The sequence below is a fragment of the Pipra filicauda genome, unplaced genomic scaffold (genome assembly GCF_003945595.2).
Source record: "Pipra filicauda isolate LSUMZ 115617 unplaced genomic scaffold, ASM394559v2 scaffold106_size2291244_pilon, whole genome shotgun sequence".
Classification (NCBI taxonomy): domain Eukaryota; kingdom Metazoa; phylum Chordata; class Aves; order Passeriformes; family Pipridae; genus Pipra; species Pipra filicauda.
Window position 1 is genome coordinate 341,667 of NW_024103507.1, and position 19,254 is coordinate 360,920.

Here is a 19,254-nt window from a genome sequence, read left to right on the forward strand (position 1 = left end):
AATTTTTATAAATGATGTGATGACAATCTGGCCTCACAGCACTTCTGAAGTAAATACCAGTAAAGCACCTTAAAAAAAAATAATCCAGATAAACAAAAAAACCCACACTCATTCCATTCCTCCTCCTAGGAGAAAGGAATGGTTTCTCTGCTCAGTTTGCTAAGAGGGATGTACTGTAAGGGAAAGTTGTCCTTTGGCTACTGCATGGTCTAACTACTACAGAGTCACAACTTGGAGAAATTATACCAGTTTAACTGTGTCACTGGATACACATACCATCAGTGCAAACTGCGGAGTGTCTCCTTGCATTATTTTACAAAAGGGTTGTAAATTATATACTGCCAATTAGTAATCAAACATGTCCTCAATTTCTAATTCATTATCTCCGTAATAGAACATAAATGTACAAAGCATTTGTTTTTTTATGAGGTAATGACCATCAAATATGGCAGTCAAGGACTTTGAAAGCTATCAGAAAAAATGATGCTTTATGTCAACGTTTTGCAATCATCTGCTAAAAATGTTTTGTGTCTGCCTGTGACTAACAGTCTGCTCTGCAAAAGGATGTATGTGCTGGCCCAACTTTATTTTGCTTTTTACACCTGTTTTAAATACTTTCACATAGACCAATTTAGGTAAAACCCAAAATCCAGACAGTTACTGTCAAGTAATCCTATGTTTATCAAACATGAAATAAAATTTACTGTTAGGAAAGAGATCCTTAACCACAGTCTCCCTATTCCATGGCTTAATTACAATTGAAGACATTTATTCTCAAATGATTCCTGAAGTGTTGATTTCAAACTACACACAGGCACTGTCTAGTAAACTTTAAAATGACTAAATGGAAAATCCCTTTGATTACAAGGTAACATGTATTGATTTTTGTTTGTCTACAAACAATTGTCTACAGTGCATTATAATATTGGGAAACCAGAAGTCCCTAAAACAGCTGTTTACACTGTCAGAAAAAAAATCTGTGACATACTGATGCAAAGTATCTGTGCAAAGGCACAAAGTGGAATAGTTTTAGACTAAGATCATTTAAACCAAGGGTGGGAGGTGAAAGAGTCGTCCAGGGAGCTTGACACTGTAGATTTTAGGAAACACTCTCTGAGCTTCTTCACTGGATTATGAAAACAAAACCTGCTTCATAAGATGAAATTTCTTTGTGTTTCCCACTGTCAGCCCTACTGGCCTACCCTAGCCTGCTTTTCAGAAAGTGGAGTCAGGCATTGATCATGCTGCCAAAGAGGGTGTCAGATGAAGGAATCACCTCTATAAGGCACTTCCATAATCCCTATGGTTTTTCATAATAAAAATTAAAAATGATCAGATTCTATCATGAAGATCTTTCTATATAATCATCCACATGGAATATTTGCTTAAAAAGAAACTCCTCTTTCTCCAGAAATGATGGATAAAATGAAAATCCTTGGCTGAGGTAAGAGTAGGAAATTATTTCTCAGTGGTGACTTGTGTATAGAACAAGGTATTATATGCCTTCAAACAATGGACCTCCTACTGCCAGCTTAATACAGAACCTGTTTCTGATATTAAAGCATTAAGAGACTCCTGATATTAATGTCATATTCCCTGGAGCTACAAAAAGTTCTAGTTTTGAAAGCTGGAGTACAAAATAGCACTATTTATTAGTAAAAATATTTCTTTTTCTTTCCTAAATAGCCAGAAAACACGGAAAACAGTGCCAATACACTTTAAAGAATCACTAAACAGCATTTCCCTTAAAAAGGATAACATTGCTTTTCAAGGCTATGGGGCACTGTGAGATATTACAACAATATGAGGGCAGTCACTTCAGAAGACATATGGGAAACAGTTATGGAATTTATACCTCTTGAATAATACAGTCTGCAGCCAGGGCAATCTTTACATGCCACTCTCTCATAAGCTCTGAGCAAAAATGCATTATTTTGTGGCCTCATGTTATAGAATATTTTCAGGCAGACTGATATGAAGAGTCACCATCTCTAGAATAATAGCAAAAAGCACAGCTGCATTACATAAAGGAATACTCTGAGTCACTGGAGGAGATAGATTGTCCTTTGCTGGTGCTGTTATTATTCTGTTTGTGCCTACTGAGAGATGTGAGAAGAGGCCCCTTGTGGGCTTCCCCACAAAAGGCGTCCTGAGCCCTCTGAAGACAGTGCTGCCTCCCCTGCTGTAGCTGCAGGGCCAGTTAATGCAGGACACGGGTACATAATTTTAAGCTATGTGTTTGACACATAAGCCTTATTTCTAAAGTCCTCCTTGAGGCAACAGAAGAAGACAGAAAGCAAAGACCTGAAATTCAGAAAACCCCATCAGAGTGAAATCCCTCTTATCTGTATGTTTCCTTGTGCTGCTCTGCTCTGCTCTCCCTTCCTATCCCCTGGCTCTCCTAGACCCTCTCTGATTCATCTTTGTCTCACATACCTGCCCTTGTGCACCTCTACATTTAGGTCAGGAGATTTTCCTTCCCCTCATCTCCTCTGCTGCTCCTGGAAGGAGCAGTGGGCATCTGATCTTCAGTGTTCAGGGATAAAGATGTACTGGGAATCCACATCAAACAACAAAAGAAAAACTCTTATCTAATCCCTGCAGTGACCTGTGGCTGGAGGAGTCCAGCACAGATCAAATCTGTGAAAAATATGACAGCTTTTGCAGACTGAGGACCACAACCCATCTATTTGAGTAAGGACTCACAGGTGCAGCAAAAGACCAGGTTCCTCTTGGTAGAGTGAGCTCTTCATCAGATATCAAGTCTATGCATGAAAATACCAACAACTGTGCTGTCATGAGCTAAAGGATAAATCTAAAACTATTTTAAATTTAAATTTGAATCTACATTTAAATATGAAGATCTGATGATATAATGCAAGGCAAGATTGGTTAGAAGACATGATGGGAACAATTAACATAGTCAAAAAGAGTAGGTATGCTTTCATGTTTTAACCTCACAGTTTGATGTAAAAAAAAAATAATTCTTTTCTTATCAAGGTAACCTTCACTGGGAGAGGCAGTAACTGAAATACCTAGTATACAGCAGTTATAGCGATTATACTGTAGATTGAATTCAATGTGTTTTGGTCAAAAAATCAGAATTTTCTAGAGTGGCATTTATGTTCTTCAATGAGTGAATAAGGCAAGACTATTTAAATTATATATATAATAGTGCAATACAATCTGTTTCAAAATTTCCCCATTTTTAATATATATTCTACAGTTTTACTAAAGGTCTTATAAAATATAAAAATAAAATATTATTATAAAATATAAAACTGGGTAGTATTTTGGTATTCTTCCGGTGGTAAAGACAGAAATCTCAAATAAAAAGAAGTTATATGCCTTACACATGAAGGAAGGCACTGCCTTCCTGATACCACTCCTCAGGCCTAAGAAGCCTTAGAATATAAATTAAAAAAAAAACAGTTATATAGGATCAGCCCTCATTCTCCACTCAGTTCTGCAGCCCATCTCGGCAATAGTCAAGCCCAGATGTCACAAAAGATGACAGAAGAAAACTCAAAGAGAACAGACATGGGATCACCAACTTCTGAAGACTTGCAATCCCTAGTAATCAAAGATGGTCTTCAGTCTAGAAGTATATCATTTTATATCCTGTACCCTTATTTTCTTTTCTAATTGGTCCTTTCAGCTTATAGAATTTTCCTGTATTCTTGGAAGGTTAGAGAAGAATGACTGAAGGAGGTAAAAAGCTTCTGCAGAGAACTGTTGAAATATCAGAAACGTCAGTTACCAGAAAATCATAAAAAATTGGAGGACTGAAAGAGTTTCTTAAATTGAAAGCTACATGATGCAGCAGAGGCACCATAAGCTGGACAGAAATTCAAGTTCAGGAATAAGGCAGACAGCCTGGGAATGCAACTGAAAGCAGGCTTTGAAAACCTGAGACTCTCTGCAGGAGAAGGAGAGTGGGTTTGTTTCTCTGGGCATAGGATAAAGGCACCACAATCTCACAGAAATGTGGCATCCACTGACATTCCATCTATAGGATTGTTTTCAGTCTGTACATACATACACACATATACATGAGGCTATACATGTGTTTTTAAATATGTTGTAAATTCAGAAACTGAAACAATCTGCAACACATTTTCAATTTATTAAAAAAAAAAAAAAAACAGATCAGAAAAGACAGTAACTGCGCCCGAGCTGGAAATAAAATATATATAAGTCTTATTAAAGACCAAGCAGAATTCCCTGTGCATACAGACTTATAGAAGGCTTTCAGGGAATTAAAGGTTATCTTTAGCATTTCAATTGTTATTTTGGATTGTAAAAAAATGTATTTGACAATGATCAGAGTTGGCAGTCATGCTAGTAATTTGATATACATTAACAAGTGATGTGTTAAAGGGAAAGCTCTGACGTAAAATTTTACAGAAATCTTCATGTGTTGCAGATTATCATATAAGTCACAACTGTATTTTCTGTTTATATTCCTTCAAGTCCTTACATTTATCATGGAATGATAAATTAAGCTGGATGTAGCTGTTGAAAACAAAGAAAATCCTTCATTGTCAACAAAGGATTTACACAGACATTTTCAACTTGATCCTTAGATCCTGTAGCTCAAGATATTATTAGTACTTCAAGAACCATGTGAAGGATTTTCCTGTGTAAAAGAAAATGTAACCTTGTGAATAACAAGTAAATTATGGGATATTTGTATTATGGTAGTAAAGTCTGGGGTTTTTTTATGTATAGCACTATTCTCACAAATTATGTGCTTTGCTACATAAGTTCCTCCTAATTATAAAAATGGTTTTTCCAGGTAAAAATAAGTGCAGCTGTTCTAAAATCTGTAAAGATACACATAAACTGTTCCTCCACTTAACAGAATAATACTTTGAAAGACAATAATGAAAAATTAAATAATTAACTATTGTGCTTTTCAGTGTCCCAGTTCAATAAAAAGCAGTCATACAAATCTTTCAGGATTTCAAAGAGTATTTTGATTGCTTTAAATGATGCACATCTTGAAATTCAAATGAACTAGTGATGCAATTTTAATTGAGCAATTAAAATAATTTTTCATGGTTTCTAAATGGATTAGCTCTAAAATTACTTGTCTACTGAAAAAACACTTCTGCAGAGCAGTTACCCGATATCACATTTCCAGACAATGCCTCCTTTGTCATCTTGTCCTGTTTCTCGTTCTCCTTCAAATGTTTACTGAACACAGCTGCCTTTTGAACTCATTTACTGAAAAGAATTTATACGTCTGTTTAGTACTGTTCAAAACCTTTCCTTTAGTAAATCTGCAACAGAATTCCTGTTACAGATAAATAACATTTAACGCCAGTACACAATGAAACACTTGGGGTGTTTGAAATTAACAACACATTCCATATTTTGTGCCTTATCCTTAAGCCCATTTATAACACAATTCCCTTGGAACAGAAGGAATTACAGTATCATTAGGAATTTACTGCAGCTCAGAACTACCGATGAATTGAAGAACATGGCTGAAACTCAGACTTGGAGAAATGGATAGCAATGATGAGCAGTTACTTCAGTTCACTTTCTGCAACACATTTCTTCATGGAACAAGCTTTCTTTCACCTACTGAAGCTTTTTTCCCCCTAAATTATACTAGCAAAAGCTTGTGCTTAAAGAAAATATTTACTATGATGTTCACCTCTAGATCTTTCCTTATTCAAAGTAAAAATAAGGAAATTTTCTCTCCCTGATGTGAAGCACAGTGGCCAAACTCTTCTGCTGGAAATACTGGCAAAAGGAGGATAGAAACTAGAAACTGGAATTCTGAATTTTCAGTGGTTCTGAATTTTCAGTGGTTTTCAGTTATTCTGAAATAAAGTCTTAAAAAAATTCTGGAAACTGGAAAACTGCTTCCCCTCAATGTATTAGAAGCTTCACTGTATCCTGTTTCAGAAATTAAATGTGTTCCTAGCTATCTGGGGTGACTGGGTGAAACTATCAGTGACTACTCTGAAGTTATATGGTTGTATACATTATTCCATGCATTTTCTCATACAAATGCTTCTATTTTTGTGGTTTAAACTTCACATACTCTTAAACAAGCTCTTCACTACTTCAAAACATGTCTCTAAAAGCCTGTCCTATGTGCATAATTCTTTGCTTTGAATGTTCTGGTCGGTCTTTCAGAAGAAACTAGTTACTGTCAATTGAATATAATTATATTAAAAAATATCCACTCTGAGGTTAGTTTTTTCAACAAATTATTTATCTGATGATTGTTTTAGTCATGTTTGTGTCCCTTATCTGTTTAGATAGTGAGGTGTCCAGAACTACATTTTATTTCGCATTTATAAGGTATTCATGTAATGAGTGATCAACTGCTATGTGAGCCTCTTTGCAGTGCCAAGATATAAAGTGAGTGAAAAGCACTAAGTTAATAGGAGGACTCCAGGGAATGCCATTCCTGTTTAAAAGCATGAGAAAGAGACAGCTTCATGAAAACTGGTCCTTACAATCTAATATGGTGATTAAGCCAATGCTACACAAAATGGAGACAGTAACTTGGTCTCCTTCCTCTATTCTGCCCTTATTTGCATGAAAAACCCAAACGTATTTTGGAGCTTTCTCGCTGTCTATTAAATTTATTGAAACTAGCCAATGGGTTTAAAAGCTGCTGGCTGGATTACTGACAGAGGGACACAGCAGGATTTCCTCAGGAAGTCAGGTTTATCAGACTGTTTAAAATAATCAAAAATGAACTACATTTAATTTTCAATTTGCATTGTATGAAACTAAATAAAATGGTTGCAGAACTGACCCTTTTTCACTCTTTATGATTTTTCTCCCCTCCCTCCTTTCACATGAATAGTTTCAATTTCCCTTCTGAGATTATTTTTTCTCAGATTGTCAGCTTGGCAACTATTTGAACTAATTCTTTAAAAATCACACTTAAGATATTTCTTACTTATTTTCCTGCATAAATATGTGAAACATTAAAATGTAGTTTCAGTATATATTTCTGTGGCTTGTTTTAGTTTTACTGTAAAAGTTCCACAAAGAGAATTTCTTTTGGGCTGGAATGCTGATTTTCCTGTCATAAAATGATAAAATATGGTTCAATATATGCTGCCTTATGCTATTTTGGATATAAGGTTAATTTTCAGGTAACACTTAATCATACAGGTATTTACCAAAATATGGAAAAATTAACTATCTTCAGCCACATTACTATTGTTATTTGTAGTTCAACAAACACTGTTCTTATAAAACTCTTATGTTACAACCGTAATTACCTAATGGACAACATTACCAAATGTGTCAGATTGTTTTAATTAAATTGAGTATAGGGGTACTTCCTTTTCACCTACTCTGTCATTATTTAGCCAAAGAAAACACATTTAATACTGTTGGATTTCCATCATAAATCCTTTCCTTCAGTTTTGTAATTTTATTTGTACCATTCTCTGAATTTCCTTTAAATCTTTAAATATTTCTGCTATATTTTTTCTGAGAACAAAATTTAATTTTAGGTGCATGATCTTGTCATCACAATAAAGAAAAGGATTTTTTTCATAAATATGCAATATCTGAGTACCAATGTAATTTTAATTACTGTCACAGCTCTGCCTTTTTAAATATGTTCAGCACTGTAATTCTTAATTTCTCAGTGCTCTTCAGTCTTAACAGAATGCTGAGTGTAGAGTTCGCTTTCCACCTCCATGCCAGCTGTTCCGTTGCCTTATTTCTCTTTTCTTTTTTTTTCATAAAGGTAAGCAGATGAGAAGAGGGTCATGGCTGAACTTACCAAGAGTTCGGAAAGGTCTTTGGTTTGGTGTATGGGAGAAGAAACCAGGTTTCAAAGCATTTGTGATTAAAATGTCAAAATACTCTTCGAAATCGTTCCTAGAAAGTAAAGAAAATTTGATTAGTTAAACTAATGAATTAGCTAATTACTAAATACTCTTTAAGACTTAAGAAAATATCAAAGCACTTCTTTAAGGCACTTGCTTCTATCACATTTTTTTCCCCAATACTTGTTCCATGTCACTATTGCCCACCTTTTCCCGAGGTTGTCAAAAGGGAGTCAAACCCACAGTGCTGTATCTTTGAGATCACTCATTATTAGTAAAAAGACGTCCCTCGATCTCAGGAGAACATGTAATAGATGACATATCTTAATTTCAGATGGCAATATATGCATAGATATACACAGGAAGATACAAATGAGGGACTTTCTTCACAAAGAAGAATATATGAAGTGAAGCGATGGGATAGGAAGCAACTGAAGTCACTCAAACACAGGTGCTTATATGGTTGGTATCCATAATGTAGGTATGCACAGGTCTAATGGGTATCTAAGATGCCACTGGCAGACAACAGAGATTTAATTAACCAAGTCAATGAAGTGTGGTTTCACATACCCTAAAGCTGAAATGCCATTTTGATAGCTGAACTCCTTCTTCAGACTCCACTGGCTGCTCTCACTAAATCTCTGCTGGTTACAGGGAGGTTAGATGTGTTAGGTGTTACAAATAAACACCTACCAAGTTTGAGTCTTAATCTGCCAGCTGAATCCCACTACTAAATTCAGGTTTTTCAAAGCTTATTAGATCCCTATAAACAAATTGGTATTTAAACTGTGGAAATCCCATCAATTTAAATGAGATTGAATGTTTCAGCATGGTATGTAAGAAAATGTAAACATCTCTCCTCTATGATGTATTTTATTTTATTAGAATTGTTTCATTGCTTAGGTGACTTCATTGCCTATAACATACAAAAATGATGGATACTCTTGCACGGAACAAAGAAATCACAGACGGCAAGTTGAGGATGGCCATAGGCACTGACATGCTGCATTGGGTCTAGCTGAGCTGGAGTTCATTTCCTCATAGTAACCCTCACAGTTCTGTGCTTTGCATTAGTAGCTAGAAGGGTATTAATAACACACCAGTGTTTTGGCTACTGCTGAGCACAGCATCAGCACTGTAATATTCCTTCCTCAATAGAGGGCAAGACCCCGGGAGGGGACACAAGTAGGCCAGCTGACCCAAACTAACCAAAGGGGTATTCCAGACCACGTGACATCAGCTCAGATATTAAAGCTAAGGCAAGGAGCAGGAAGGGGGGCATTAATTGTCTCCAGTGGCTGCCTGCTGAGGAACTGTTACCCGTGCTGAAGCCCTGCTGCTCGGGAGTGGCCGACCATCACTGCTCATGGGAAGTAGAGAATAACTGTGTTATCCTTCACTTTTGCTTTAAATAAATTGCCTTATCCCAGCCCACAAGTTGCTTTCCACCTTACTCTCTCCCCTGTCTGGCTGGGAAGGGGAGTGATAGAGTGGCAGGGTGGGCACTCGGCTTCCAGCCAAGGTCAACCTGCCATACATGCTATCAGCAGCAGAGGAAGTAAATTATAACTGTGTCACTTCCAAAAAATCCACAATCCTACATGGGACTGAGATATCTTAACTCAAAAACTGAATGCTCTCCCTATGAGCTTATCTTCAAGCTTTTGTTTTGTGCTCAAAATTACATTCCACTCTTAAAATAAAAGTCCTTTAAATTTCCTTCCTCTAATTAAATTTTAGCTTTGTCTGTTTTTCTACACTTGTGACCATATGCAAACCTTTACCTTTTTGAAAGAAGCAACATCAAATATGACAATGTTGTGTTTTAAAAATGTGCTTCTGTGTGGAAAATTCCAGAAGCTGAGCAAACAGGCAAGGCTCTTCTGTTCTTAGGTGAAAAGTATTGATGGAGATAAACTTTTCAAACTGGCATACAGTGCAAATAATGCTTCCATAGGGATGTTAAGCTTGAACTTGTAAAATAAAGCAAGCACTTCAGGAGCACAATGGAGAACAAGTAGCAAGTGAGAAGATGAGAGGAAATAGCCTCAAGTTACATCAGAGGAGGTACTAGGTATTAGGAAAAATTTCTTCACAGAAAGAGTGGTCAGACATTGGAACAGGCTGCCCATGCAAGTGATGGAACCATGGTCCCTGGAAGTGTTCAGATAATGTGTAGATGTGCCACTTGGTGATACGGCTTAGCTGTCAGCACAGAATTGCTTGGTTAACACTTGAACTCAATGATCTTATAGGTCTTTTCCAACTTAAATGACTCTATGATTCTATGATTTGTGGGAACAGTGGCAAGTGCTTTGTATAAAAAAAATTGAAACAGAACAAACAGCGTTTTCAAAAGATTTCTTAACTTTTTATTGCTCTGTTGTAGAAAAACATGTTTGTATGTTTTGTGTGAGATGTGTTATCTGTGGCCTTTTTTGAAACATATTAAATCTCATGTACAAAGCTACTAGTTTTATGAGAGACGTGTTACATTACTGTGTAACAATACACATAAATCAAATCTGTTCCAGTTACTACCTGGTAGAGTGGCCTGTGGTTACAGCAAACAGCTTAAGACAAAGGGTAGGATGTATCTCACATAACTTTAACCATCTAAAAATTGTACACTGAATTCACACATAGTGATTGACACCACAGACAGAGCCAATGGAGAAACAGTCACATTCTTAGAAGGTAATTCATCCCACTCGTTTCAGACATAATTCTACCATACAGAATGAATTGCCAAGGATATGCCCAGTGTTTTCTCTCCAGTAACCACAGAGGGAAATGAAATGACCAGCTTCAAAAAATTTTCAGCTTTTAGATGGCTAACATTCCTGAAAAGTGAATGACTCCTGACTTCAGTGACTATGTGATGATTGACTCGTCTTTAGGTGTGCTCCTGCCAACACTTAAACATTCAGTTAAGCGGACAAGCATTCTCATGACAGGTAAGACTGAAAAGTCACACCATGATGCTCCTTGTGTGAATGAACTGGCACTTGGTTCTGTAGGTTTACATGCCTTATGCACTGGTCCCAGCAGTACGTGTGTGCTCTGGCTGGAAAACAGTTCTAATTTTATTTCAAAACGAAATTTTCTCTTACACTTCCTCTCCCTACCAAAATGTCTTTTAGCTAAGGACAATTTGGCCAGATGAACACAACTGGGATATTTTGATTATTAAATGGGTAAATGATACACTTAAGCATGAATTTCCCAGCACAGATTTTATGAAGACAATAATTTCTTAGCCAAAAAGGAACTTAAAAAAGTGCAAAAAAGTAAACAGCTACAAGGTAAGGATATTAGGAGTAGGAGGCTAAAATTTTACATGCATCTCTGTTTATCATTAGGATTTTTTTATTTATTACTATACAGTTTTGGACTTCTCAGTATCACATTGCTTAACTGAAAGAACAAGGGTAGAAACTAATAAAGGACTATGTAGATGCAATTAGTAAGGGCTAATGTGAAGAATAAAATGCAGTTAGCCTGGTCAAATTAAAGTTAAGGGCAGAGATAATAGGTGTGAACCTAAACTATATTCCAGTACAGCAAAAAGCAGCACAGGTAAGTAGAGTCTTTTTGTCCGATACAAGAGGAATGGAACAAACAAAACTAATAAAAGCTTAGATTTTTAGGAAAAAACTCCACTTCAGTAATGTCTAATGGACAGTGGAGTACTCCAGAAAACACTTGGAAGCCACACTGCATGAGTCACTGGAAAACACGATTGTAATAAATACCACAGAACATCCTACACTTATGTGGAAAGAGAGAGTGATGCAATATCCTTCTAGCAGAACATCTCTTTCTGTCTTTTGAAAGGCAATTGATTGGCTCTGATACCTTACTTACTGTGTTCCAGCAGGATTTCTACAGCTGCCTGAAACAGCTGAAACACTATTCACCAAGGAAAAGAAAGTCAAAATCAGTATATGAGGCCAAGAAGTTACTTTTACACCGAATTTTCATTTAGAAAACAGCTAGACCGGTCTACACAAAAGAGTTAATTCGCAGGCATCTTACTCATAAGGAGAACTGCTTTTTGTGAGGACGTAGATTTACCCTTCAAACGAGTAAGTATAATGTTCATGTGAGGCAGTGAGAACTGGCACAGCGAATGCTTCATTTAGCATTTAGCCTAGAGACTACAAAAGGGAAGTGATACTGGCAGGACTGGTTTTGGAGGATAGCTCTGTTTTTTACCTCACCACTTGTTTTCTTACTATGTTGCCATATTCACTCTGATGATCCCTGGCATATCCTGTGTTAGCCAATGTTGGCTCACGTTGAAATACTTTGTTTCTTAGATTAATAATAAATTAATAGTCTCACCCTGTCACCCACCTAACTATTTGCATCACTGATTAATTTTTTCTAGGTGTGTAAGTGATGGTTCTATTGAATTTCACTGAATTTGACTTGACCAGTCATGTTCTTTACCTTACACTAAAAACAGCTGTTGTGATCAGCAACTACAATTTCAATTAGTTGCCAAGTGCAAAGAACTGCCTGTTTTATCTTTTCTGCTGTGATCTGTAAATGCGCATTTCTCATGCACAGCCATCTTTTGGAAACCACCAACAGAAGAAGTATTTGTAAGCTTTTCCTGCGAATTTGCTACATGGAAATGAAATAGTACTACTAGCTGCACTTACTGCTAGAGAAGCACAGAAAGTAAGTGGCTTAAATAAGACAGTCTAGCAAAAGTTTAAGATAAAACTGGGATTCAGATGATGTACTGCGTGTTGGCCTGACATATTCAATCCCATAGTGATGCCCTCAAAAAGATGCAGCATATAAGTGTGCTGTGGGTCAGATACAGCTCACAGACTCAGAGATGCACGATTTTGTCTCAATTACCCTGTCACACTTTACCAGAGAGGGGCCCACCAGAAATCTCGGAACCAAATAATTCACAATACTTTAAGAAACTCCAATTAGCTTCCCAATAGTTCAGGCTTATCTCCAGTTGCTGTCTGGCAGATATAATTTGAAATGGACCTTGCACTTACCCAAGAACATGTTCACACAGGAGCCTGCAATAATCACTGTGAGAACTTGTAATTAATAGCAGAATCTTCCCAGCATTTTTCAGTTGTTTCAGCCACTTTTTTACAGACTCTGGACATCTCTGTAAATATTTGTCTGGATGATTTTTCACTTCTGGGAAATATGTCCCACAGTCTTCTAAAAAAATTAAAACATAATTATGTTATCCAATCCTGCTCACAAACCACTTAATCCACACAACAAATATCCTTTTATGTGCAGACAACAAATTTAAAAAAGGTAAAGAAAAGTTTAATATTTTCCCTGGGCTGTAACGCAATATTAACCAAAAAAATCCAATCGAACCAAGAGGATACGCTGTAGCACAAATAAATTTGCATGACTTTTCTCTTTTATTATGGAATTGTCATAGTTACTTTGTTTGATGTTCTTTTGCTCATAACAGTTAATAATACAGAATTTACAGATTATAGTTTTATGCAGGAAATAATTATTTCTTGTTGTCTTTGCTCAATTTTTGGATCCTCAATTTGTGATTGTAAAATGAGTTTACTGTTTAGACAGTGGTAAGGACCTGAAATTCCCAAGAACACCTTTCAGTTACTTCTGACACTTTAGTTTAGCACTGTCTGATCAATAACATTCATTTTGTAATTTTTGCATGTTTCACCAATAGCACTTTATCTATGAAAGACTGATAAAACTGGCAAAGATTCATAAGTATTTCGAATACTAGGAACAGACGCAAAAACCCCCTGAGTTCCAATTCCAGCTTCAATAATGTTCTTTTTGCCAAATAAAGCTGTAATAGAATTTTGCAAATACACTTGGAATGTAAGATTTCTACAAGTGTACAACAACACTAACTTGGCAGTAAAAGTTACCTATTCATTTAAGTAATCAATAAATATTTATCTTATTATAGCCCATAGTTGCTTTACCAAGATTTCAAATGAAACTTACCTATGTGTTTCCTCTCAAACCCTCTATAACCAAAACTGTCAAGCTAGTTAAAGGTTTAAAAAGAAATATAATAATTGCAGAGACAGAAATGATACCAAGTATTTGGCTCTCAGTCTGTCTGTGTTATAGTATAATGAACATCATCACAGATTATTTTTCTTCCAGCACTTGTTCTATATGCAACTGTCTGTGGTCAACTTTGCTGAATGATTTAATAAATCCCAGACATTACTTAGCCTTCTGGTATGTGAGTAATGCTGTTCTGTAGTTTGAAAAAATAAGATTTAAACCACTCGAACTTTAGCTATTTAATGAAAGAGAACATGTATGTTTGAACCAGTAGTATCAAAGAAAGACTGAAAGATGCTAAACATAACACTCTTTCATATATTACACAATCAAACATCTACAGATGGCAGGGAACAAAAGTCTTCCAAAAGAAGTTTCAAATTGACTGTTATCCCTGCAACTAGATAGAAGCAAAAATGTATTATTCTGCACTATGACTTGACAGATTTCTTCCAAAAAAGTGGACTACTATATCTGAGGAAAGTCTCAAACAAAATCTCCCAACTCACAACCATGTCACTATTCCAGTTCTTCATTGTATTTAGGTCAGGCTGTGTAACAGCATGTACTAGTGGAATATGAGCCTGTTCCTGCAGCCGGCATTATGGGATGCCATGACATTTACCTTGAGAGCTAGCCAAGAACGATGATTTTTTTGATTAAAGAAAGCAGGTTGACAAAGGAAGGTTTCCTGTTGTGTTTTCTCTCCTTTCCTGAGGCATGAATATTGTTTGGGATGAGCAATAGAGTTTCTAGGAGCAGAAACTGCATTTTTTTTCAGTATTTTCCTTAGTAATTATATTTTATATGCTATGCTATGACAATTTTTCTTCTTTGGTGTTTTGGAAAGCACATAACATTAGATGAGAAAGAAGGGGGACACAAACAAAGCAGGTTTGGCATTAACTCTCACAAGTTCAAACAATTAAAAGAAAGATGGCAAGGTTCATTTATATAACCAGTGACCTACACTCTTTTTACTCTCAAACAAAAAGATCTGTTTTATATGGACTTTACTCTTGGACACTCTGTTTTTCTTTCCTTATTAAGTGCCTTCCATCCTCCATGACCATTCTTTGATGCACAATTTAAAGACTTTCAGTTAATTTAATCAACACTGTCCTCTTTGTCCAAAATCCGTGCAATATCTTCTATGTGATAAATTTATTATATTTGGCCTTTGAATACCATCTGCACTGGAAAAGGCCAACAACTCTGGATTCAACACATGAGCTGAAAGAGAGTCTTATTCTGGCTTTCTATCCAGGCCCTGAAGCCCAGCTGTTAATTGAAGACAAGCAATGAATCAGTTCTTGACACTGCGATCTGAAGTTTGCCTCTGGGCTGTTTGCCATATTAGGCAGAGGTAGCTCAGAAGAACCCTCATTAAAGCATACTCTACTGTAATTAGGCAAGCATGGCCCAGGAAAGTACAGTTTAACTTAATTCCTAACATACCTACTGCATCTGGTGAAGACAGTTGGTGGAATACATACTCATATCTGTAAATAAGTTTAACCACCAAAACCTGCAAGATTTGATTGAAAGCCAAATAAAAGCTGAAAAACTTGCTAGTTTTGAGGAGTACAGAAGAGCCATAGGCATCTTGTTGGCAAAAAATGTTGTGAAAGCTTTAACATGTGATGGAGAAATAGCATCATGTCAAGACTTCAAAATAAATGGAATGATTTGCTAATGACAAAGTAAGCATTGTTTTCCCAGTATGCCATATGCTGCACTTTGTTTTTCTATATCAGGCAAATCATAAAAATCAGAAGAAAATTCTATGAAGCAAAGCATCAGTGAGAAATTAGAAAAGGATTAATTGTAACAGAGCCAAGAGAAGAAAGGCAAAAGTGAGTTAATAGTAATGACTTCTATGCAACTTGCATACAGCTTCACTCTTGAAAAAGAAAACAGTAATTCTTCAGAAAAACACCATTCTTGAGAAATAAGAAATTTCTCTAGGTTGCAATACTTCCCTGATAATGCTTATGGGCCATCCAAATGGCAAAATACTCTTAAAAATGAAACTATAAGCACGCTTTAGAAGTTTGGTTGGTCCACAAATTCACTGTATCAAAATGAGGGATTGTTGTCACCACCAGATATACAACTGACAGTTTGCTATCAGTATAGTGCCTAAAATAAAATCTCTACATTTTTGTCTCTCTGTTTTGTAAATATCACTTAACATACACCTTTATGGACATTGACATGTATTAATGCATACCCACAAATCAGTGAAAACAAAACAGTAACAAAACAACTGTCTCAACTTTCACCTCAAAGTCTTTTGTTTGCAGTTACCTTCAAGCATGTCAAAGCCTACACGAGTAACCTCTGGCTCTTTGGCAATGTGAACACTTACTATATGAGAAAGTATTTAATAAATAAAATTGAAACAAGAAGACCATGACAATCAACATAACAATCAACATATTTACACCCTGTGATTTTATGAGAAAATCCAATGACATGGAGCAGGAAATCAAAATCTAAGCATTTTATGCACAGCTTTGGAATTTATTACATATATATATGTTGCCACAGAGCAAATGCAATTTTTTTCAATTTCCATTCTTGTTACTAAACAACTTGGAGTTTATCTGAAATCTCTGAAATAGAGCCTGGGATAGCAAATTATCAACTAGCCTCCGCAGGCACTTATAATCATCTTCCAAATACACTTTCAAAAATAATAATTGCCTTTGCAGTCCATCGAGTATCCTTTCAGAAAAATATATTTCCTTTTTAAGCAGAAGATAGAAATATAAGCAATTAAAATGAGTTGTCTAGAACTGCTACATATTAAAGTCCTGCCAAAGCCTCTAATCAGGTTGACATCCTGTTGTATTTTCAAAGCAATATAATTTATTTCTTCTATGTATATTATCAGAGACTCCCTTATTGTCCAGTTTGGAGTTTATTTTTTCTTGTATCATCTGACATTATAATTTAATCAGGATGTTCTTTGCATAGTCTTGCCTTGCAGTTTAATTGCACCTAACATAGTTGTGATGGCAAGTGTGATGGGGATTATATATAGCTGGAAATGCAGAACCCCCAGACCAAACTCAAAAAAGAGCCTGTACAATGCTTGTCGTGACTTCCAGCACAGACAATAATCCAGTCCTTAATCCAACTGCCCTATTCTATTACAGTTGCAAAATTACTTTATTGAAGTATGCAGTTCGATGTTTTAATATAATATCTGTATTTGTGGAAAAAATAATTGTGGATTTCTCTTGTGCTCTGTATTATACCACTTCTCCTTGGCAGGATCAGTTTACACCTACTGGCTCTGGACTCCTTTGGACTCAATGTTTGTAAATGTGCACTGCCAGGACACTGCAGTTTTCATCCCTTAACTACTATCTGGATTATAAAATGGGCAAATGTTCAAGAGGCATGTTTCTGGCAAGATTTCAGTCCAGAACTAAAACACAGGAACACAGGGAATTTTTTAATATTGTCACTGCTTCTAAGGGGCACCTACTTGATTGAATTAAAAGTAATTTATCCGCTACTTACACGATTTAGCTAAGCAGAGAGGTATGAGGCTGAAAAAAAGTCCCTAGAATTCAGCCAAGAAAAATAAACGTTCAGCTGCCAATTAGTAGCTTGTATTTAGTGGCTTTAACAATCTCTTACAATGGAAGTATTATTTGAGAATGTGACTTTCTTTTAAACTCCAAGGCAATATGATAGCTTAGCTATCAATACCCATAGCCAGATTCTCTGCAGCTCTGACACCAGCAGGAAGCTCTTCTCTAATTTTTATCTGAATGCAGGCTTGTCGGTAACAGTTATCGATTTGACTAACAGAGTAAAGCTGCAATAATGTGTTACAATCAGCAATGATACAGACAACTATATTCACTGTATATTGCTATACCCCCCATCTTACTGTACTTCAGGTCTTTAGAGTGAAGAGACACCTTTTTGACCATTGTTGCTGTCTTTTTCTCTTGTCCAAATAAACAAATCTAACAAGTATCATGAGCATTCAACAGAAACACAAGAAAAATACCGTAATCACAGAAGGTTCTGCAAAAGAATTTAAATTTAATCTAATGCAGGCAAGTAGAGGAGAAAGGGGGTGATGGTTAAAATTACATTAGACAAGTAGTCTTTCTTTTCCTTTCATTTAACCTTAGTGTGTATTCTAGTAGGAGCAGCAGAAGCAAAATGAGAGACAGAGGGAAGAAAATGTTAACATAAGATAAGAAAACCAAGTGAAGTATGAAGCAGGGATGACTGGACAAAATATGGTTACATTCTTGAGGCCTGGTATGAGGCAGATATCAGGAACAGGGAGCAGCAGGAAGAGATAAATCATCCCTCTCCTTCCTCCAGGAGATAAACACTTAAAAACAGAATAAAGGGACGACAGTCTAGTAAGATAAGAGGTTAGGAAGAGGCAAATGTCATAGGAGCAAAAATGTAATGTGACGGATGTAAAAAATTCTGTACTTTTCTGTTTTCTGCAATTGCCTCAATTCTTTACTGTACAGTTTCTTAACAAACCAAAGGGTTCAGGATCCCGATCCAGTTCAGGCTGCAAGAATACCAGCTATTTGCACCTCTTTGTTAAGTAGGAGCAAACACGAAAAGAGGATACCAAGCTTGGAGACAAAGATGATGTTAGTATTAGGGTACCAAATCTGAAAAAAGAGATAAGCAGTATTTCTGTGAGAAGAGAGGTGGGGGGAAAAGGAGTATGGGTGGGTTGGCCAGTGAAGAGCAGAAATTCAGAACTGACATGTCTCTGAGTTGCTGCTGGTGATGAGATGGAACTTGGCATCATGATGAACCTCTCTGCTTGTTGTAGCTAAGAATTATCTTATGTGCCCAGATATATGAGTAGCTGTTTACAAAACAGAGTATCTTTCAAGCTTCTCTTGTATGTATAAATGAAACAGAATGGGAAACCAAAAGGGAAAAAAAATACAAAAATCATTGTATCTATTAATAACGCATAGCCATAAATAGGGAACATGTATCAGTATGTCAAATCAAATTAAAGAAAAAAAATTTCCTCCTATGTTCTCAGAAAAGTTTGGATTTTTATGATCAGAAACAAAGTGCTTTGCACATGGCGCTTCAATTTTGAACAAATCAGTTATTACCATCAGAAATACAAGATTAACTGATCTCCGTTCACCTCTTTTGCCTGTGCATCAGTTAAAGAAGAGGTTTACCACTCATGTAACATTAACCTTCTCAATATTTTTAGCAACATCCAGCTCTGGTTGGGCAGAAACAGATTGTGTTTTCTAAAATAATAAACTATTTTCCAGTGATGACAAATCTATTGTCACCTCGATTAATTTCAAGGGGCTGACCATAAGGTAAAAGTCTATGGTGGGCTGGGAAA

General features: G+C 36.2%; 1 protein-coding gene across 2 annotated transcripts in view; it reads right to left on the reverse strand.

The window, feature by feature from the left end:
* The window catches only part of NT5DC1 (5'-nucleotidase domain containing 1), a 133,726-nt gene that overhangs the window by 38,210 nt on the left and 76,262 nt on the right, over nucleotides 1–19,254 (reverse strand). For both annotated transcript variants that reach the window (XM_039380159.1, XM_027745341.2), the window contains 2 exons: nucleotides 12,845–13,019; nucleotides 7,772–7,869 (listed from right to left, as the gene is read on the reverse strand). In XM_039380159.1, the coding sequence (XP_039236093.1) occupies nucleotides 7,772–7,869; nucleotides 12,845–13,019 (273 nt within the window). The remainder of the gene's footprint in view (nucleotides 1–7,771; nucleotides 7,870–12,844; nucleotides 13,020–19,254) is intronic.